The 20,327-nt window shown below is 52.2% G+C and overlaps 4 protein-coding genes across 7 annotated transcripts; 2 read left to right on the plus strand and 2 right to left on the minus strand.

The window, feature by feature from the left end:
* Positions 1-705: 705 nt before the first annotated feature.
* Positions 706-5,446, plus strand: Tspan10 (tetraspanin 10). Its single transcript, XM_021213494.1, has 4 exons — positions 706-839; positions 2,217-2,848; positions 4,226-5,058; positions 5,404-5,446. Exons 1-3 carry the CDS (start codon positions 801-803, stop codon positions 4,551-4,553), a joined length of 999 nt encoding a protein of 332 aa, XP_021069153.1. The 5' UTR covers positions 706-800; the 3' UTR covers positions 4,554-5,058; positions 5,404-5,446.
* Positions 5,447-5,995: 549 nt separating this feature from the next.
* Positions 5,996-10,667, minus strand: Pde6g (phosphodiesterase 6G). The gene is made up of 4 exons (XM_021213722.1): positions 10,576-10,667; positions 8,205-8,426; positions 7,009-7,049; positions 5,996-6,559 (listed from the first exon to the last, which is right to left on the minus strand). Exons 2-4 carry the CDS (start codon positions 8,348-8,350, stop codon positions 6,483-6,485), a joined length of 264 nt encoding a protein of 87 aa, XP_021069381.1. The 5' UTR covers positions 8,351-8,426; positions 10,576-10,667; the 3' UTR covers positions 5,996-6,482.
* Positions 10,668-13,379: 2,712 nt separating this feature from the next.
* Oxld1 (oxidoreductase like domain containing 1) lies at positions 13,380-14,771 on the minus strand. Of its 2 annotated transcripts, none has more exons than XM_021213802.2 (2): positions 14,527-14,771; positions 13,380-14,033 (listed from the first exon to the last, which is right to left on the minus strand). In XM_021213802.2, exons 1-2 carry the CDS (start codon positions 14,725-14,727, stop codon positions 13,635-13,637), a joined length of 600 nt encoding a protein of 199 aa, XP_021069461.1. In that variant the 5' UTR covers positions 14,728-14,771; the 3' UTR covers positions 13,380-13,634. The 2 variants fall into 2 exon arrangements, with proteins under 2 accessions (XP_021069461.1, XP_021069460.1); XM_021213801.2 differs by having other exon boundaries at positions 14,497-14,771.
* Positions 14,772-14,851: 80 nt separating this feature from the next.
* Ccdc137 (coiled-coil domain containing 137) lies at positions 14,852-20,228 on the plus strand. Of its 3 annotated transcripts, none has more exons than XR_003845178.1 (7): positions 14,852-14,985; positions 15,303-15,436; positions 16,414-16,636; positions 17,679-17,761; positions 17,970-18,049; positions 18,224-18,494; positions 19,949-20,228. XR_003845178.1 is itself a non-coding variant. In XM_029546659.1 (7 exons), exons 1-7 carry the CDS (start codon positions 14,852-14,854, stop codon positions 19,961-19,963), a joined length of 870 nt encoding a protein of 289 aa, XP_029402519.1. In that variant the 3' UTR covers positions 19,964-20,228. The 3 variants fall into 3 exon arrangements, 2 of the variants coding, with proteins under 2 accessions (XP_029402519.1, XP_021069478.1); XM_029546659.1 differs by having other exon boundaries at positions 18,224-18,424; XM_021213819.2 differs by lacking the exon at positions 19,949-20,228 and having other exon boundaries at positions 18,224-18,979.
* Positions 20,229-20,327: the final 99 nt, after the last annotated feature.

Here is a 20,327-nt window from a genome sequence, read left to right on the forward strand (position 1 = left end):
ACACACACACAAGCACACACACACACAAGCACACACACACAAGCACACACACACACACAAGCACACACACAGCACACACACACACACACACACACACACACACACACACATACAGAGACACACCAGTCAGAAGCAGGGAGACAGAGTTGGGTGGTAGGACCCAGTGTTGACAGCCTGGGGACATGCTTTCTGTCTCCATAGTAAGCTGCATAGCTTAAGTCCTTTAGACATGACTGGACAGTGATCACAGCAAAATCCTGCTTCTGACAAGCTTGGAGTGAAGGAACAGCTGGAACGTGAATACTGATTTGTTCTTGCTCTCCATAAACTACAAGGATAAATTGGCTTTTGTGCTGCCTGTGGGACTTCTGGGGCTGCTATTGTGAACCAGTTTGCACAGAACTGATCTTTTAGGAGTGCTTGTAGGAGACCAGCTAAGCCTACGGGGCCAAGACCAAAATGGGACTCAATAGTGATGGCTATGAGTCCAGCATCAGGGCCACCTTACCAAAATCTTGACTGTGCAGACATTAGGGACACCCCCGGAGCCAAGGCCAAGAATTACAGGCTAGAAAGACCAGATGCGACTGTAGAAGCAGGCCCCTGCTGTAAGCCCTAAAATGTGACTCCTCACATGATACCACTGTGATCACACTGTGGGTGGAGCTTGCAGCTCTCCAGCCCTGGCTTGTACAGTTCACAGAGAAGCCGAGGGACACCAGGACACCATTATTCTAGGACTGTAACCTGTTCAGAGAGACACTGGCCACTGGTCTCCGTGGCTTTCTCCAATTGTGTGAATGATGAAAGAAGAAGAATGCAGCCCCTTGCTGTCTCAGGTGAGCCTAGCTCAAGTTGAAGAGGTTTCTTGGCTCTAAGGTCCTCTGGGAAGCCCCTGGACCAGGTTGCAGTCTACCTGACTTCTGGCCCTGCCCCCCAGTCCAGCTGTGTGCTGGGATTTGTCATTAAGCAGGTGCCAATGGGTGATTCTCTCAGACAAGGGTGGAGGATTCACTAATCAGACAGCTCTCTCTTGACCTGTGGGTACGCTTGGGTGCTAGCCTTTAAGGTGCCCCCTATAGGTCTGAAAGAAGTATTGATTCAGGAATAGGTAAGGGCAAATGTCCTTTGAGGCTGTTTGTGGACTGTGTGGCCTCAGGCAGTCTTTAATACTGCCAGCGGGCTCTGGCTGGCTGTCCTTTTACTCTGACAGACTCCGGCTGACAAATAATCTTCACATATTCTGCTCCAAATTTAGGGTGAAAGAGCCATCCACAGAGCTGGACAAGCTTCTTCCTGGTGGGACGGGGATGAAATGGGACCCTTGCCTAGACACCTGGTTGTAGTCATGCCTCAGTCAGACTGTCATTTGAAAAAACCAGGTTACCCCATCTCCCTGTAGAGGGTCTCTCTCAGGTCTGCCTCCTTCCCTCCTCTAGATCCCTGCCCCGGGTCTATTGGCTGCCTCTCTCCCTGCCCAGGAAGCCAGGCAGGCAGTGCCTAGACAATCTCTCCCTACATCCTCTACACGAGGTTCAGCATAGTGTCCACACTTGACCTAGGTTCAGTCGGTGGGCCTGAGATGATGTAAAGAAAACAAGTTTGCTTTCATGCAGAAGGGTAGAGGGGTAGTCACGGGATCAGCTTCGCTATCCCAGGCAGTCTTACACTTATGGCTTGGGTGGGAAAGTCCCTCTTGTAACTGCACAAAGTCACTGCTGGCGGGGCACTACAGACTGATTTCAGCACAGAGACCATTCGGAGACCAGGGAAGCAGATCCACCTGCCATGGTTCCGCCATGTTGGAGGAATAGAAATCCTGACCCATGAATAGCAAGTCTGGCAAGACCACAACTGGTCTCTCTTTCACAAGGGCATAGAAGAAAAGGAGTGGGTTCATCTTGTAACTGCTGCTCTGCCCAGTGTTTAGCAGGGACCTTTCAGGGAGCTGTCATTATACTGTCCTAATGGAGATTGGCCTCACACATCGACCTTGGCAGGCAGTGAACTAGGACTCTCACTGCCCTTTTAGACCACAAGTCCCCAGGCCCCAAGCTATCCAATTCTTCAAATCTTTACTTCCTTCCATAAACTTCCTCTGAGCCCACCCCAGCCTCAGCCCCTCTCTGCTGAGACCTCACCCCTGCTCAATGTCACAGAGTCTGAGTGACTGAGGTCTCACCGATGCAGCCTCTAAGTTTCCTCTCCTTCTGCAGGACACCGCTGGCCAAGAGCACCCACTCACCAGGAATAGTACACCTACCGCAAATATTCCATGTCCAGCACCCTGGGAGAATCAGAAGGGGGCCTGGGGCTGCAGATGCTGTCCTGGAGCAAAGTGCCAGGCCTGGAGGGAAGGCCAGGCCTCCTCTCGCCCTCTTTCCACAGGGAGCAGCTGTGTCAAGTATCTGCTTTTCCCCTCTAACTTCCTCTTCTCCCTGCCTTCTCTGCTGGCCCTAGCTGCAGGGCTCTGGGGCCTGGCTGTTAAAAGGTCTCAGGGGATTGGCTGGGATGGACCCCTGCCGACAGACCCCATGCTGGTGCTGGTACTGGGAGGCCTGGTGGTCAGCGTGGTGAGCCTGTCTGGATGTCTGGGTGCTTTCTGTGAGAACAGCTGCCTGTTGCACTGGTACTGTGGGGCCATCCTCTTTTGTCTGGCACTGGAAGCCCTGGCAGGGGCTCTCGTGGTGACCTTTTGGAAGCCACTGCAGGATAGCCTGAAGTATACACTTCACACAGCCATCATTCACTACTGGGATGACCCGGACCTGCGCTTCCTCCTCGACCAAGTTCAGCTGGGGCTGCAATGCTGTGGGGCAGTATCCTACCAGGACTGGCAACAGAACATGTGAGTGTCCCCCAAATGCCACATGGGTAAGAGAAGTGACAGTCTAGATGCCTCACTCAACCATTTGAACATGCATGCATATACATGTGTGTGAGTGTTCTTGTGTGCACACACAACCATGTGTCCTGCACTCCTGCTTCCACGTGCCTGTACACAAGTGTAGTTGTGTAAAACATATACCCTCATCTACTTTCGTATATCATTCTTTTTTAAACACAAAATGAAGTTTCATTCTGAGGCACACACATATTACATATACACAGACAGACATGCAGATGTATGTGCTTACTCATGAGTGTGGGCCTTTGTCTAGGCCATGAATCTTGAGCCTAAACAAGTCCAACTTTTGGTCAATTCTAGGGCCCAGACTTAGCTTGTCTGCATTTCAGTGTCACCACTTAGTGGTGGCTCAGGTCATCAATCTATGACTATACCTATGTGTTCATGTGAGTGTGGTTAAACATCCAATGTAGGCACAGCACAATGTTTTATGTTCTGTTTGAGGGTCCCTGTTTTGTCTGCTTCCTCTAATACACAGACCCCCTGAGCATCACCTGCCCTCCTTGTGACATCCAGGATAGACGCTATGTTCCCTCTCAGAAGCCTCTGAAGCCAGTTGATATTGGGAGATGGAGAGAGAGGCCCTAAAGACTGGTTATTTGTTCCTAGCATAGCTGCAACTATTGTGCTATGGTGTTCCTGACACCCTGCAGAGCACCCCCAGGTCTCTGGGAGAACCTGCCTGGTCCCAGAGAGTGTGTTCTGTTCGTGGTTGTCAGGGCCAGTGAGGTCCAGACCTGTGAAAACCTGCAGCTGAGGCTCCTTAACCACCAAGGGGCTCCTCGTATCCCCTGACCCTGACCCTGACCCTAACCCTGACCCTCACTTTGGCTGCTGCCCAGGAACACCTCTTCTTACTGCAGCCCCTTCTGGAAACTTCTGTGGAAGCTCAGTCTACTTCCTCTCAGACATTGCCTGCTCAGATAAACTCACAGTGTGACGGGACGAGGACTTGTCACCTCCTCTCCTCAAATGGCCTCATTAAACATGTCTCTGTCTGCAAAGACAGACCCTCTACCCCACCTTCACCCCGGTGTGCAAGTAGAGAGGAGTGTAAGCACAATGATACGAGAAATTGGTGTTTTCTGTGTGTATCTGTGTGTTTGTACATGTATACACATGCTTCTTCATATGCATGTGTGTGTGCACATGTGTGTGTCTGTATGTGAGAGTGTATCTGTGTCTATGTCTGTGTGTGTGTGTGTGTGTGTGTGTGTGTGTGTGAGAGAGAGAGAGAGAGAGAGAGAGAGAGAGAGAGAGAGATTGAAAGATTGAAGGCAGCCTTCTCTCCAGGACTAAACCTTGTGTGCCCTGCAGGTACTTTAACTGCACCTCTCCTGGGGTGCAAGCGTGCAGCCTTCCTGCCTCCTGCTGCATCAACCCCCAGGAAGATGGAGCTGTAGTGAACACCCAGTGTGGTTTCGGAGCACTGCACCTGGACCAGAATGTGGCTGGACAAGTGGTCTTCCTGCAGGGTTGCTGGCCTGCGCTGCAAGAATGGCTGCAGGGCAATAGGGGTGTCATAGGCAACTGTGCTGTGGCCATTGTCATGGTCCAAGGGACTGAACTCCTGTTGGCTGCCTGCCTGCTAAGGGCCCTGGCTGTCCATAAGGCAGCAGAGGACACAGAACCGGGCCCCCTGTGAGCCGCTGGCACTACCCTCCCAACCGAGCCGAGCCAAGAAGACTGCAGCGCAGACCGAGTTCCAAGCTTCTCCGCACCTTCCAGGGAAGGGGCCAGGGCTTCCTCTCCTGGCCCTGGCTTCTTTGCTACATCTGTGCTATCAGACCCCATGGCTCGCCTAGATAACCTCTGTGCTGCTCCAGTCTCACAGTTTCACTCCTGACTTCTCAGGACCCAGCTAAGCCCATGGCTGTCTTTTGCAAAGGCCTCCCTGGCAGTCTGTGTCAGCACGTACCTGCCCTGCATCCGGCTACATGGTAGGAGCAGCCAGGGCTGGGGTCTTCTGGTTCCAGCCTCACCCATCTTCCCTGATCTGTCTCACGCTGACTGGCTCTAGGTCCTCATTTCATCACTACTGGCTTCTCATGGGTCTCTTCTTGCTTTCTGGACTTTGGTGATAATTAGGGTAATGCCCAGGGCACACCCTGTGGAAAATTTTTTTGTTAGAAGGAAGGCTTTGCTTATTGGTGTGTTTTTTTTTTTGGGGGGGGGGGGGTTTTTTTTTTTTTTTTTTTTGGTTTTTTGAGACAGGGTTTCTCTGTATAGCCCTGGTGTCCTGGAACTCACTTTGTAGACCAGGCTGGCCTCGAACTCAGAAATCCACCTGCCTCTGCCTCCTGAGTGCTGGGATTAAAGGCATGCACCACCATGCCTGGCGGGGGGGGGTGGTTTTTCAAGACAGGGTTTCTCTGTATAACCCTGGCTATCCTGGAACTCACTCTGTAGACCAGGCTGGCCTCGAACTCAGAAACCCGCCTGCCTCTGCCTCCCAAGTGCTGGGATTAAAGGCGTGCTCCACCACGCCCGGCTAGGTGTGTCCATTCTTATTTGTATAGTAAACTACAGATCTCACAAGGACTGGGACTGTCTTTCCAAAATAAAAATGGAGACAATTCCTAGTTTCCCAGCGAGGGCTGATGACTAGCCTTGAACTCCCTACATAGCTCAGGATGATCTCTCTTTGGCACTCCCCTGTCTCCAGCTCTCCAGTGCTCAGATTACAAGTGTGTACCACCATGCCCAGCACAGAGGGTCCTTCTGAGAGCCATTTTCTGGTCATGTCCAAAGAATAAACATTTACCCTAAGTGTTGTGCTTTGGGGTGAGTTTGCCCACACACCTTACCCCTGTGTGTGGAGTCCTCAGGTTGCTGAGGGAGCACAGCACCTGTCAGCTGTCAGTCTTAGGATGGACTGGCTACACCATGGGGCTCCTCATTAGATGCCTGTGTTTAAGTTTCTAGTTTTTGTCCTTCCCCACCCTTCCTTAAGAATATGCTTCACTGACTATGGCCACCAGAAGTGAGGTCACCGCCAGGCTCATAGGTCCAGGACCTCAAGCCTCTGTAGAGAATGGGGAAGTATCAGTGGGATCAGTACAGCTCTCTGTCAGCGCACCTCAGATATGCAAGGACATGCTGATTTTATTTTGAAATAGGGACAAGGGACAAGAGTATGTTGGGAAGGTTGTTATAATGGATGGAGTTGCTTAGTCTCTCTTGCCACATCACCCCAGGACAGTGTCCCACACCAAGACACCCATCTGGAAGGGCTGCAAGACAGAGGAACTTTCTCACTCTCAGAAGGCAGTTTAGGGGAACAATGGGGAGCCCTACATTACAGCCACAAGAAGGACAGGAGATGGGGCTGGGTCCCACTCCCTTCTTTCTGCTGACCAGTGACTTCAGGTCAACAGGGTGTCCTGTGGGAGGCTGTAGGCTCTCAGTAGCTGGTGTCAGGGCCTGAGGTTGTCCCGGGGGAGGCCAGGGTAACCTGGCTAGGGGCTCAGGCTCAGGCTTGGGCAGGGGTCCTGGACAGGGTTTACAGAGGGTAGTGGGGTGGAGTAGGTCTTCAGCAGGTTTCTTCCCCAGGGCTCACGTAGCAGGGATCTGACTAAATGATGCCATACTGGGCCAGCTCGTGCAGCTCTAGGTGGTTAAAGGCCTCCCAAGGGCAGATGACGGTGATATCTGCAGGAAAGGTGCGATTAAGGAGACGCCGTGACCCCCGGCCACCCATTTCCTGCTGCCTTACTTTTCACTCCCCGAATGAAAGCATGTCTGCCTAGGATGAGCGTCTAGACTATGGTTGCAGGTTTCCTCCCAGGCAGGAAGCACTGGCTTTGTGTTTTGGGTATTGCCTGCGGTAGAGAGGAATGTTGTAGGCCCAGATGGGGAGCTCAAGGGACCCTGTGCCAAAGCTGGAAGGAGAGGCAATGGTTTCTCCTGTGCGTGGCGAACCTACCCATAGGGAAACCCCTCTCAGTGGAATCTGAAGCTTGATATTGAGAGAAATAGAGGACCAGAAGGGAGGCAGGCTAAGCAATAAACAGAGGATCCTGGGGCCTGTGGGAATATGTCTGAAGGATGTAGGGGACTTAATAGGGCTGTCCAGATGTAACAATCCCAAGTTGTCATACCTGTCCCCAGGCCTTCCATTCCAGGGATGTCATCCCCAAACCTGCAATGACAGTGATTAAGGATGTGATCTAGCTACCCCTGGAATCCAGACTGAAGGTTTCCTCCCTTATGTCGGCTGCTGGGCAGGATCTGAGGGCTCCCCTCCATCACCAGGTGCCCAGCATGCTTCTCCGAGATTCACAAGCCATGCACACGGACCAGCACCACCACGGTGTTGCCTGGGTGAGCGTGTGTCTCAATGTGCAGGCTATGGTTTGTCCCTAAAAGACACACATGCTGGAAATCAGTCTCCGGTGCAACAGTGTGGGGAGGTGGTGGAGCTTTAGGCCAAGTAGAAAGTGATTGGGTTAGGCTGGAGAGATGGCTCAGCGGTTAAGAGCACTGACTGCTCTTCCAAAGGTTCTGAGTTCAATTCCCAAGAACCACATGGGGGCTCACAGTCATCTGTAATGGGATGTGATGCCCTCTTCTGGTGTGTCTAAAGACATCAATAGTGTACTCATATACATAAAATAAATAAATCTCAAAAAAAAAAAAAAAGGAAAGTGATTGAGTCATGGAGAACATTACAAGGGATTAATGCCAATCTTACAGAGCTAGGTTATAACCACAAACATGGTGGTCAGGGAGAGGCAACCTTTCTAGTTCCCTCTCCCTACACACGATCTGTCTCTTTTCCCAGCACTCCTGCCAAGATGCCATCCTCCAGGTTGTAATATACCTACAGGGTCTTTTCCAGAGGCCAAACAGTTGAGAGCACCCCTCCTGGAACTTTCAATCTCCAAAACTGTGGCCACAACACATCTTTTCTGCAAAAGTATTTTGCCATAGCCAACAGACAGCTGGCTAAGACAAGAGTTTCTAGGTGTTCACATGTAGGTGTCTGTGTGTGCACAGGAGAAAGTGCTGGAGGTGCACACATGTCCCTGAGGAGCTTCAGGCAGACTGCTTCCCAGACCTGCCTGGCTGCAGCACTGGAGTCAGTGATAGGCCCTCAGTTCCCCTAGCGCCCCCGAGGCCCCAGTCACAGGCCCCAGTCACAAGGACGAGGACACAAGGATGAGTGCAAAGAGCTCCGCCACAACTTTCGCCTTGCCCTCCCATGGAGCCCAGGAGGCGGGTTCCTTCTGTGAGAGATAAACCCCCTTCCATTGCTTGCTTTCCCTTGCATGCCTTTCTGGGGGGGCTTGCTTACCCTTGCACGCCTTTCTTGGGGGGCTTGCTCTTGAACTGCCTTGTTTGCCGCTGCTTAAACTTAGGTGGTCCTTTCCTGGGGGTGACTGGTCCTCCTATCACCCGTGTGGCTGACCGAATCTCACCCTTGGGTAGCTCCAGGTTCATGGTGAGGCTGGCAGAGACACTGCAGTGACCCTTAGCTTCTGGACTCTGTCAGGCTGGGCTGGTCTCCTCATGCAGGCTAGGGTAGGCCAGACAGATCCTCGTCAGCTCCCTTGCTTGACCCAGCAACCTTAGGGGCCAAGAGGGCTGACACCCAGGAGCCACCGTCCTGAGATAGAGACAGCTGACTCCACTCCAGAGAGCTGCCTTCCCGCTCCACCTGGGCTCCCAGCATTGTCCTTCTGCCTGGTACCAGCAGACACCCCCCATTGCTAGGAGCCGGACACAACCCCTGCACCCATCCCATACTCCAAATCTACATCAAACCTACTTTTTGTCTTAAACCAGGACTTTTTACTGCCTCCCCTTGCAGGTAAGCCATTGAACACCCTTGTCTGCTCCCCAGCCCCTCCCACACACTGGAATCTGATCCAGCCTTGTCACTCTATGGAGAGCCTTCTGACACTCCTTCCTGACCCTACAGGTGAGCCTCACAGCCACTCACACGCCTTCTCTTCCAGGTGCTCAGAATCAGACTGCTTTCCCTAGTTCCAGGTCCTCCTCCTCCACCTCATGTCCTGGATCCATGGGTCCTCATTAATTTCTTCATGTCATATACTGGCAAATTCTCTATGATCTATCTATCTATCTATCTATCTATCTATCTATCTATCTATCTATCTATCTATCTATCTTTCCATCTATCTACCTATCTATCTATCTTTCCATCTATCTATCTTGAGGCAGGGCTTCTCTGTGTAACCCTGGCTGTCCTGGAACTCACTCTGTAGACCAGGCTGGCCTTGAACTTAGAAATCACTTGGCTCTGCCTCCCGAGTGCTGGGACTAAAGGTATGTGCCGCCACTGCCCAGCTTGTTACCTCTTTCGTGTGATTGGACTTGGTGCTTATAAATAACCTCCCCAAAATGGAGCACAGAGCTGCCACAGGGCAGGGCCCAATCTGTGAACAGCTGAGCTGGGGACCTCTCATCTTCATAGCTCTATTCCAGATGGCTGAGCCAGAAGCAGGCCTCGAGGAGAGTGGCCACACTGGGGTTTTCCTGGGCACAGTGCCTGCCGAGGCTGCTCACTAACTCGCTGGATTGGGGCTTATTCTGGGTTGAGCATCTCCTCAGATGCTGGTGTGGCTGAGCTGGCCTCTGCTGCCCCATATCTGGCCACAACCTAGAAGACACTATACAGGATGGTCTCTCCTCTTCTCCGCAGAACCACTCCCCAAGAGCTCTAAGCCCAGTGACCTTGGCCACGGACAGTACAGCTTTCTGTAATCCTATTAGTATCTGAAGGAGACTCCTAATCCCCCAGGGATTCTAGAAAGTTGCATAAACCTCACATGCTGCTGAAGGATCAGGTGACCCAGACAGGAGATGTTGCCCTGACCCTTAGGTTTCCCAAGGGGCTACCTCTTTTCTGCCCTCAGTCCTATGTGGTATAGCACTGTCCTGTCTTAAGCCACTGTCAGTGGTTTGCTGGAACATCAGGGCTGAGCCTAATCAACAGAGAAACATAAGTCTGTTGTAGGTAACACCCCCCTCAGTCTAGTGGCTCCCTTGTCATTCCTAGACTCAGACTCTGTGCCTGAAGCCAGCACCAGCCTAGGAACCAGGACCTAGGATCACAGGAGATCAGGCTGCTTAGTCCCCTGGGCACCCATCCTTACTTCCTTCCCAGTGGTAAAAATACTTCTCCGAAGTCTATGAACCTCCATGGGCAGCTGTTCCCCGACAGAGCACCAATGATCAGTGCTGTCTCCATGGAAACCATGTCTGAGCTGCCTAGCCAGGACTAACCTAAATCTGGTGCCATTCGGTTGTATGGTCAGGTTGCTGCCCTTGGTAACAGCGGCACTACCATTTGGCATTATGGGAAATCAGAGCAGGTGACTGGGAGGAGGATGTCCTTGCTAAAGGACAGGGGAACAGGGCAGGCTCCTAAAGACTCAAGAGCTCAGCGGAAATGGTTAAAACCTGTTAGCTTCTCCCAACCCAGGGTGAATGAGCAGTCAGTGGCTCGCTGGTACATCAGGGCTGAGCCTAATCAACAGGGACGCATAAGTCTGTTGTAGGCAATACCACCCAGGCTAGTGGCTCCACTCTGTCATTCCTAGATTCAGCCTCTGTGTCTGACGACGCCAGCATCAGCCTAGGAACTAGGACTAGGCTAATGCCTAGCTGTCAGAAAAGACCACAGGATGGGCCATACTCACCAAGCAGTGGACAGATCTCAGGGAGCCATGGGTGGGTTGTCTGGTTGTCTGGACCTGGGTCAGCAGAACACTGGCCTAGGAATTTATCCTTCTCCTGGTGAGCGGATTATAACTCTCTTTCCTGACAATACACTAATCAGATTGCTGGGCCCTGAGGGAGCCACCACTGCCTGGGATGCTGGGGGTGGGCAGAAGGGGTTCATACTAAGCTAAGGGTCTGAAGGAAGGGCACCCAGGCCCAGTAGGTAGCCCAGGAAAGGAGGGAAAATACGACTTCCACTGACTGTCAGGCTGTGCCTTCCACGTACACGGCCTCCAAAAACAGCTGGGCCATCTCCCGGACAGTCCTGGGCCGGGGTCACGCCTTGCTTTGTCCCATCCACTGAGGAAACCTGTCGGCAGATCACGATGTTCTGTGTAGCAGCCTCTATCCATTTTTTTCCTTGCCTTTCAGCTCTGCCTCTTACATTTCAACCCCAGGGCCTGTGCATTTGATACTCTGTGTAGCCCCATTTCCTGTGCCTGTTCCTCTAGCTTCCTCCTCTGGGGCCTGTAGGGCTCTTCTCTAGCGTCTTAGGCTCACCCTGCAAGCTAGGCTAGAACACATATTTCAGATCAACTTCTTTTCTTCAAACTCATTTGTATGAAGCTTGGATAGAATTGGGTTTTTGTCTGGGCAGAAAAGAAAAAAAAAAGAATTGGAGTTTTGTTTTTCTTTTCTTTTTTTTTTTTCTTTTTAAAGACACAGTCTTCTGTAGTCCCAGGCTGGCCTCAAACTGCCATGTAGCCAAGTATGATCTTGAACTCCTTGTCTACCTCTGTCCCCCAAGTCCTGTAATTACAGGCATGTGCCCACACAACCAGCTCTGCATCATTCTTGTCTCAACCTTTGTCTTCTACACTGAAGTGGTATAGGAGGCATGTTGTACTGCTAGTGTCTTGGCCACCGTGGAGCACTTCACAGATGCTTGGCGTAAGTACCTGGGGATTAAATTGATGGAGGCCCACTGCAAAGGACTAGCTGTTCCTTTCTGTTGGAGGCATCTCATACCTTACAGACCTTTGCCACAATAATCGAATGTTGGACATGCTGGCTTTTGTAGGATCCACTGGTGTTGACATTTCCTGGAGAGGTGAACAACTGTCTACCTACTCTAAGACACTAATGACAGAGAAATGCTTCCACCCAAGTACTGCTTGGCAAATTGATGAGCTTATTGGGTTGAGTTATAGGAGTGTGGGTGATCAAAGGCAGCTGTATTACCAGAAAGGCAACCCCATCAAGAGTGGTGATTCAGCCAGGTGAAGTGGTGCACGCCTTTAGATCCTTGCACAGGTTGATCTCTGTGAGTTAGAGGCCAGCAGGGTCTACAAAGCGAGTCCCAGGACAGACAGGGCTACACAGAGGAACTCTGTCTTGGGGTTGTGGGGGATGTGAGGGTGGGAGAGTGACAATTCAAGGCAGGTGGTGGTGGTGTGCCTTAATCGCAGCACAGGCAGAGGTAGGCTGATCTCTGAGTTCAAGGTCAGATTGGTCTACAAAGCAAGTTCCAGGACCGCCAAGGCTGTACACAGAAACCTTGGGGAGGTGGGGCAGGGAAGGCGATGGGTCACAAATGCTCTGTGTTTGGGATTTTCTCCACAGCTTGCAGGCTGTTCAGCTAGGTTAGTCTCCACTTTCCAGCAATGGTTTACTGGTTGTCTCCTCTTAGGGAAGGCTCTGTGTACCTTACAGGTTTCAGGAGCGTCCTGAGCCTAAGTGTTAGTTACTTACTGAGGCTTTTGAATCTCTTTTTGGAGGAATGTTTCAATCTATAGTTAAGTCTCCACAAGAGTCTTGGACCTAACAGGTGTGGTCACCACCATCGTTTATCAGGACCCAGCCCTGGCTGAGTACTCTGGGTGGCATGCAACATCTGCCCAAGATACCAGCCTGAACTGTGTTCTGTCATCTACTGTTTATCTACCCAACTTATGATCTCTATTTGGTTTCACAGGTCTGTGTACGACACCAAACATGGCCAGGCATGGTGGCGCACGCCTTTAATCCCAGCACTCGGGAGGCAGAGGCAGGCGGATTTCTGAGTTCGAGGCCAGCCTGGTCTACAGAGTGAGTTCCAGGACAGCCAGGGCTATACAGAAAAATCCTGTCTCGAAAAAACAACAAAACAAAAAACCCAACCAAAACCACCAAACATGGAAAAAGTCCTACTTATCATCTCAACCTCAGGAGGAAGTCACTTTATAATCCTAGCTCTCCCTATAAACAGGATAGGTGGGTACCAATGCACTTAAGCTCAGTTCTTTTTTTTGTTTGTTTGTTTGTTTTTTTTTGTTTTTGTTTTTTTTTCGAGACAGGGTTTCTCTGGGTAGCCCTGGCTGTCCTGGAACTCACTTTGTAGACCAGGCTGGCCTCGAACTCAGAAATCCACCTGCCTCTGCCTTCTGAGTGCTGGGATTAAAGGCGTGCGCCACCACACCCGGCTAAGCTCAGTCCTTGCTACCGCCCGACAGCTCGTCCTGGAGTTTGCTGTCCCAGCTGCCTTGATTATTCTAGCAGTACTCAGAACTCTAAGGGGTGGCCCTCACCACTACACGGTAGAAAGAACAGAATGTCTCCCTCCAGGACCCACAGGATACAGGGAGCAGCTAGCTCCCTTCCACATGCTGGATCTCATTTACCACAAACAGTTTCGAACCAGAATTCACTCTCAGCAGGACATCCAGGTACACTGGGGCCTGGGACCGCTCCTGTCACTGGGCGTTCACAGACATGGATTCAGTTCAGCTTCACCCATAGGGAAAGCTGTAGCTGTTCAACAGGGACACACAGCCAGCCTAGGCATGCTTTCTTTGACAAAATAACGCAGGCATACGGACAACACAAAAGCTCCTGCATGGTTATCATAGGGGATTCATTTATTCTGAGGTGAAGTTGTTACGCAATAATTCCTATTCCTTGCAGACTTGTGGAGTCTTCCAGACTCAGGAACAAAAGTGATCCTGTTGTTCCTTGAAGGTAGTGTCTGTCCAAGATAAGGAGTCCCAGGTAAACTGGCTCAGGCTCTGCTCTGCATGCGGAGCCGGATCTCCATTCTGAGGAAGGCCTTGAGGTTCTCATCTGTCACCTGCTCCTCTAGAATGGCCAGGGCCTTCTCCCCGCCATCCTGGTAGAGCTTCAGCAGAGCTTCTGCATAATCTACCCACACACAGTTAGGGCAGCCACTCATACAGCAGTTTGTGGGAGGCTCAAGCTCAGGTGGCAGCGAGTATGGGGGCCCTGTGGGGCTCCCCCTGGGCAGGGAGGCCTTAGGCTCCCTGTCATCCTCTGTACCTACTTGGAAACCTTCTTCCCTGTGGTCCATCCCCAACTTTCTGCAGCTATCAGTGACGTGCACCGGAGCACGGCGTCTGTGAAGACTCTGGCAGCAGTCCCAGCTGGAGAAATGTTGAGTTCCCTGCGAACACGGGATAATCCGTATGACTCTCCTGACTTCTGTACACTGTTTCCCTATCTGGGAAGTGGACATATTGGTTGGTATGAAAAGGAACTTGTTAAGGGCTTGCTCAGTTCAGTGCCTGGCACTGGGCATTCGCTCTCAAAGATTGCACGAGGAACAACTCCAGATCGGACAGCCAGCCAGAGGACACATCCTGGACAGGATAAGGGGAAGGCCATTGGGCCGGTTGACCCTCATCAGCCAGCTATAGCTAAGCACTTCTCTGACCATGTTGACTACATCCTCGGCCCGGTGTCGTCCTTCCATCACTTCACAAGAGACGCTTAAGGTCACTGGGTCACTCCATTTTCCGTCTCACGTCTCAAAGGCTCTCGGGTCCCCTTTCCTGCTATTCACCCATGACCCTGGTCACTGTTACTCTTGCAGTTTACTTGCCCACTAACTCGTCTGGGGCCCAGACCTGAAGAAAGCGCTCAGTGAGCACGCTGACCATAGTTCCTCCAAGCGCTGGCCTGCCTCCACGACCGAGGATACCCCGGCTGCACGAAAGGCTTCGCGCAACCGGGCTGGGGCACTGGAGGTAGCTCAGGCAGCCGGCATGTGTCCAGCACCAGAGCGCAGTTCGCACCCGGCCTCCCCGGGACAGGTTCTGCAGCAGCGAACCCATAGCCAGGGTGGATGCCGAGCCCATAGCCAGTGCGGATGCCGGAGCCAAGGAGCTTGGGACGCAGCGCAGGAAGCGGAAGTGATGCTCGCCGGCCCGGACCTTGTAGGAGGGCGGAAATAGCTTCGTGCAGGACGCTCCTGCGGTGGTAATGGCGAGGCCTGGGCGCGTAGCGCTGGCGACCCCGCGGTCGGCCGGTCTTGGAGGCTCGGGACAGCCGCAGGCGCGGCGGCAGCAGCAGTCTCAGGGACGGCAGCGCTCGGCCTCATGGCCGGGACAGCGCAGGTGGGTGCCATCCCCGGGAGAGGACCCATTTGGGAACTTTTCTGCACAGGCCCTCGTTCAGCCATGTGTTGAATGAACGGAGGTGAGTGTCCCCAGTTTCTCGTGAGCCACGTTCCGGGGATCAGGTCAGAGCTGCCAGCCTTCCTGGGCTCTAGAGCGCCTTTTGTCTCAGCGTGCTGAGAAAAAGCAGTTGAGGGCAGCCTGGGTCGAGGGTGAGGGTGGCCCCTGAACCGTTTCTTTACGGGGTTAATTCCTACTACGTGTCCGGCTGTGTTGTACGTGGGAAGGATCACACTCCGCCTGGGTTTCCTTTCCAGCAAAGAAAAGAAGAAAGTGAATTGCAAGCCTAAGAACCAGGATGAGCAAGAAATCCCTTTTCGGCTCCGAGAAATTATGAAGAGCAGACAGGAGATGAAAAAGACGCTAAGTAACAAGAAGAGAAAAAAGGAGGGTATGTACAGCGTACAGCCCTTACTGTGTGCCACCATAGCTTTGTCTGCACCGGTCTGGTCGCCCAAATTCTCCCCCCCCCCCCCGACAGGGTTTCTCTGTATAGTCCTAGCTGTCCTTGAACTCACTTTGTAGACCAGGCGTTGGATTTCATGGAGTTATCCTAAAGATGGCGTTATGGGTCTTTCTGCCCAGTGTGGTTGCTGGGGAGCCACACTGAAGTCCTTAAGGAATACATTTTTTTGGTGTTGTTTTTTTCGAGACAGGGTTTCTCTGTATAGCTCTGGCTGTTCTGGAACTCACTTTGTAGACCAGGCTGACCTCGAACTCAGAAATCCGCCTGCCTCTGCCTCCTGAGTGCTGGGATTAAAGGCATGTGCCACCACACCCGGCTAGGAATAAATTTTTTAAAATTTATTTTTATTTTTTAATGTGTGTTGTGGTTTGCCTACATGCATGTCTGTTTGTTTGAGAGTGTCAGACCTTGAAGTTACAGACAGTTGTGAGCCACCATGTGGTTGCTGGGATTTGAACTCAGGACCTTTGGAAGATCAGTCAGTGCTCTCAACTGTGGAGTCTTCTCTCCAGCCCTTGGAGTACATGGTCTCTCCAGTCACACTGGTGTGTTTTGGGTTTTTCTGATAGGTTGTTTCTAGGTAGCCCTGGTTGGCCTCAAAATCAGTTTATCTCCACCTCCTGATTGCTGAAATCATGGGTATGTGCTGCTGTGACCGGCACTGCTCTGGTTTCTTTGTTTGCCTGTGTGGCAGTGGACATCAATGACAGGAGCCGGTGGGTCTTGACATCACATTTGGGGCTCCTCTGAACTGAATACTTTAGCTTTCTCTCTGCCTGTCATTAAGCCTGGTCCTCCCCTCTTGTGGCTGTAGGAGGGAAATGGACCCCGGCTACTTACCTGTCACCAGCCCCTCTTCCCGAGCTTCCTCTACACCTACCCTGGGTGTCCTTTCTCCTCAGCCCAGGTGGCTTTCAAGACGACATTGGAAAAGGAAGCGAAGGGAGAGGAGCCAGACATCACTGTCCCCAAGTTCAAGCAAAGGAAGGGGGAGTCTGATGTGGCCTATGTCCAGCGCATGGAGCAGGAGGCCCAGCATGTGCTGTTCCTTAGCAGGAACCAGGCCCCTCGGCAGCCAGAGGTGCAGGCAGCTCCCAAGAAGGAGAAGTCTGAGCGGAAGAAAGCGTGAGTTGAGCCTGGAGGCCCCCGAGGTTCGAGGCTGTGGGTCCTGGAGATAGTGCTTCAGGAGTCTCCATCTGAGGACTCAGGAGAATCATGAGCTGAAGCCATGATCAGAACAGATTCTTAACGTGGGAAGCTGGAGCCCGGTCGGTACTCCACAGACCGTGCTTCCGTTTTGTTTAGTTGGTTCCTCTGGAGACAACACTAGAGGGACTAAGAGCTGGACAGGAAGGGGCAGTTGACTGCCTTGGAGCCGCTGCTGTAGGAGGGTGGAGAAAGATAAGCTTGGTGTGTGCTACAGGAGAGCTTGCTGGGTGTCGTGGCAGCATATCCTCCAGGGAATAACGCTGTGGAGTGACCCATGTGGGGCTGACATGCAGCCTGCCACCCGCACTGTAGTGGGGTTGTCGCTAGTGTTTCTCTTGGTCTGAAAGGGATTTGAGTTTATGTTGTTTGTGCAGGGTCTGTACCTTCTTGGCCTGGTGTCCTTGGCTATAGAGAAGATAATGTCACTTTCATGATGCTTGGATGTGCTCGTGCACTGTCCCCACCGTGAGCTTGGTTTCCCATCTGCTCAGTCACCTCCTCCTGCTCAGGCCACCCCTGGCTTGGGCAGTACATAGAGAAGTAGTTTTGTCCAAAAGAAATAAGAGAGAGAGAGAGAGAGAGAGAGAGTGTGTGTGTGTGTGTGTGTGTGTGTGTGTGTGTGTATACAAAGATGTGTGATGTGCCACTCATGGTGCCTCCCACCTGATCCTCACTCGGGCTGCATGTAGACAGCCCATGGTTCCAGCAGCATGCCTGTGTTCGATAGACGCCACTTAGCTGCATCTGCATCCTTGCTGTCCCTCCCAAAATATCTAGGCTTTTCATTCCCTGGGGCTGAGGAATGCTGACTGGGGACCCTTGGAGAGCCCGTTGGATGCAGAGCGTGGGTTTGCATCCCATCCCCGCATTTTGGAACTCTCCAGGACAGGCTGACCTCTGCTGTCCCTAAAATGGACCGAGAGCTTAGGCATCTGGAAAACATGTGTTCCTCCCCCAGGTTCCAGAAGCGACGACTGGAAAAGGCCCAGAAGAAAAGGGAAGCAAGAGCAGTGGACAAGTTGGAGCAGGAGCTACTGAAAGGTAGCTCTTCCCAGAGCAAGGCAGAAGCTGTGATCCTCACAGGGCTGGGCCTGGGCTTCCCACTATAACTCTGGGTGGGCCCTGTGGACACCCAGGCTCACCACCATTAGTAGGCCAGTGGATGAGTGAGTTCTGAAGCCTTTAAGAAAGAGGGAGGGTAGGCGGGCAAGTCAGAAACAGCATGGGTTTCTGTTCACTGTCTCTTCAGATACTGTGAAGTTTGGAGAAGTTGTGCTGCAGCCCCCAGAGCTGACAGTTCAGCCTAGGAGGAGCACAAGCAGAGATGCGGTACGTGGCCACCAGGGAATGCAGAGAGGCGTGTAGAGTCTTCCCTTGCTGGGGAGCAAGCATGTCCTGGCCCAGGACCATGTTAAGGGACCCTAGACTGCTGGAGCAGCCAGAACCCTTTGCCCCCTTCGTCTCCAGCGGAGCGTGTGCTACAGCCTTCTCTCTCCTCCTCAGCCTGGCAAGAAATCACTAATGCTGAAGAAGATGCTGTTGGGTCCTGGTGGCGGGTCCCCAGCTCCGGCCACCTCACTGGCCCGCCGGCGAATCCTGGGGGAAGAGCGGGAGCGGGCTGTGCAGGCTTACAGAGCCCTGAAGAAGCTACATCGACAGGAAATGACACCTGCACAGCCACCAGGCGGCTCTTCCCAGAGGCAGGTCGGCGCTTATCTGTGATGCAGAGACCCAGGGGTCCCCTGGAAACTGGTCTGGGAGCTGCTAGACCTGGGTAAGGGAGAGGCAGCAGATGTTCTCCCTGGATGAGGTCCTGAGAGTAAGCGTTCAGTTTGGAAGGGTGCATCTCCTTCCTCTGAAGGTTGTCCTTATAAGAGTGACGGCCACGGTATCCCGTCTCGTCCAGGGCAGGCCCCCCACCCCCCAGCACTTGCCTGAGACACAGCTGGAAGGACTGATATTTTCCCTGAGCCTAAGTTCATTCTGAAACAAGTTACAGCTGAGGCGAGCCAGGACCACTGTAGAATGGACTCAATCCCTTAATCCAGCTAATTACTGAGGCTGCTGGTGTAGGTCACCCTATTGTTTTAAGCAGCTTCCATGGGCTCACTGCAACCATTGGAAGGCAGGGGCAGAGCAAAGCAGGTTAGTGGGCTGGTGGAAGGGCAAGTGGAGGTTGGCAATCAGCACAATTTTTTTTTTCTTCAAGACAGGGTTTCTCTGTATAGCTCTGGCTGTCCTGGAACTCACTTTGTAGACCAGGCTGGCCTCGAACTCAGAAATCCACCTGCCTCTGCCTCCTGAGTGCTGGGATTAAAGGTGTGCGCCACCACGCCCGGCTCATCAGCACTATTTATTTGCCCTCAGGGTTCTGTACAAATGACCAGAACTCCCAGCCCACCCTTGGTTTGGATAGAGAGGGGGTTTCAGTACTGACTGAGTGCCTTGACGAATACACATGAAAACCAGGCTTCAATGGTTGACAGAGCAGAGTATTTATACCAAGAGGGTAGAGGCAAAAGAATTGGGAGTTCAAAGCCAGTCTTGACTTGCAGCAAATGTGTGGCCTGCCTGAACAGGTTGGGAGAGTCTCAAAAACCTCACCTAGACATCAGAAGAGTGAAGCTTAGACCGTGCTGGGGAAGCCCACAGTCCTCTAGCAGGACCTAGGAGCCTCCCTCCAGCAAAGCTGCTCCTGGAGCCTGGTGCAGTGCTTTTGGTCCCTCTTCCAAATGTGCATTTTCCAGAGTGAAGATTTATTAAAGTTTTGCTCTCTTTGAAGTCTGGGCCATTGCTCTCCAACGTGCTTATTCAAAGCCCCGGTGAACACTTGTCAATGTGACAAGATGAGTGAGTGTGCAGACACACACCCAACAGTAGCAAAGGCCAGAATAGAGCAGGGTACATCGGCCACTTGATTTCCCACTGTGCAGCAGGACTAGAGCCAGGGCCTGGGAGCCACCATTACCAGAGGGTACAGACTTTTGAGTTCTTTAGAAACAATGTGGCCACACATCCAAAGCTCAACTGTGACCTATGTCAAAGGACTCTGGGTAATTGTCCCTCAAAGAGCCCATGCCTATATGTGCCCATGCCTATATGTGCTCGCCTCCTCTCACGTTCTGTGATGTTTATTAAGCCCATACCCATGCATTCAGGGATTATCTTCTGAGTGTTGTGTTTTCACAAAACATCCCAGCTAAGTGGATGTTTTCCTGCTCTGCTTAGGCCATCTCAGATTGACCTTGTCCAGAATGATGTGTGGAGCCCCATCTGGCATCCCCACTCCTCTCATTTCTGGTATGGAAGATGTGGTGGCTCTTGTTCCCTGCCCACCCCAAAGTCAGGTCTGGTGTCTGCTGCCATCTCGGAGTCCTGACCCTGAACACTCTAAATATTGGCAGGTAAGGTGGAGCCTGTCCACTGTTACATCATTACTGAATGATTGATGATTCATATACACACATAGGTACATATATACGACTTCATGCGTGCAAAAGTCTTCATGGTGTAAGGGGCAGGATACATAAGGGCTTCCCCAGCCCTCTGCACTTTGTCGTGGTTGAAATTCAGGCACCTTGATCTGCAGGTTTTCCTCAGCAGATTT

This window comes from Mus pahari, chromosome 14, assembly GCF_900095145.1.
Source record: "Mus pahari chromosome 14, PAHARI_EIJ_v1.1, whole genome shotgun sequence".
Classification (NCBI taxonomy): domain Eukaryota; kingdom Metazoa; phylum Chordata; class Mammalia; order Rodentia; family Muridae; genus Mus; species Mus pahari.

Bases quoted from the DNA above. Each gene is read 5' to 3' on its own strand.
- Tspan10 (XM_021213494.1), top strand. From the start codon at position 801: ATGATGAAAGAAGAAGAATGCAGCCCCTTGCTGTCTCAG. The intron at 840-2,216 runs GTGAGCCTAGCT...CTCCTTCTGCAG, and splicing joins GCAGCCCCTTGCTGTCTCAG to GACACCGCTGGCCAAGAGCA. The intron at 2,849-4,225 runs GTGAGTGTCCCC...TGTGCCCTGCAG, and splicing joins CAGGACTGGCAACAGAACAT to GTACTTTAACTGCACCTCTC.
- Pde6g (XM_021213722.1), bottom strand. From the start codon at position 8,350: ATGAACCTGGAGCTACCCAAGGGTGAGATTCGGTCAGCCACACGGGTG. The intron at 7,050-8,204 runs GTAAGCAAGCCC...CTGTCATTGCAG, and splicing joins CCCAAGAAAGGCGTGCAAGG to GTTTGGGGATGACATCCCTG. The intron at 6,560-7,008 runs GTATGACAACTT...CCTTTCCTGCAG, and splicing joins AATGGAAGGCCTGGGGACAG to ATATCACCGTCATCTGCCCT.
- Oxld1 (XM_021213801.2), bottom strand. From the start codon at position 14,727: ATGGGCTCGGCATCCACCCTGGCTATGGGTTCGCTGCTGCAGAACCTG. The intron at 14,034-14,496 runs GTCTGGGCCCCA...CCGTGTTCGCAG, and splicing joins TCACTGAGCGCTTTCTTCAG to GGAACTCAACATTTCTCCAG.
- Ccdc137 (XM_021213819.2), top strand. From the start codon at position 14,852: ATGGCGAGGCCTGGGCGCGTAGCGCTGGCGACCCCGCGGTCGGCCGGT. The intron at 16,637-17,678 runs GTGAGTTGAGCC...TTCCTCCCCCAG, and splicing joins AAGTCTGAGCGGAAGAAAGC to GTTCCAGAAGCGACGACTGG. The intron at 18,050-18,223 runs GTACGTGGCCAC...TCTCCTCCTCAG, and splicing joins GGAGCACAAGCAGAGATGCG to CCTGGCAAGAAATCACTAAT.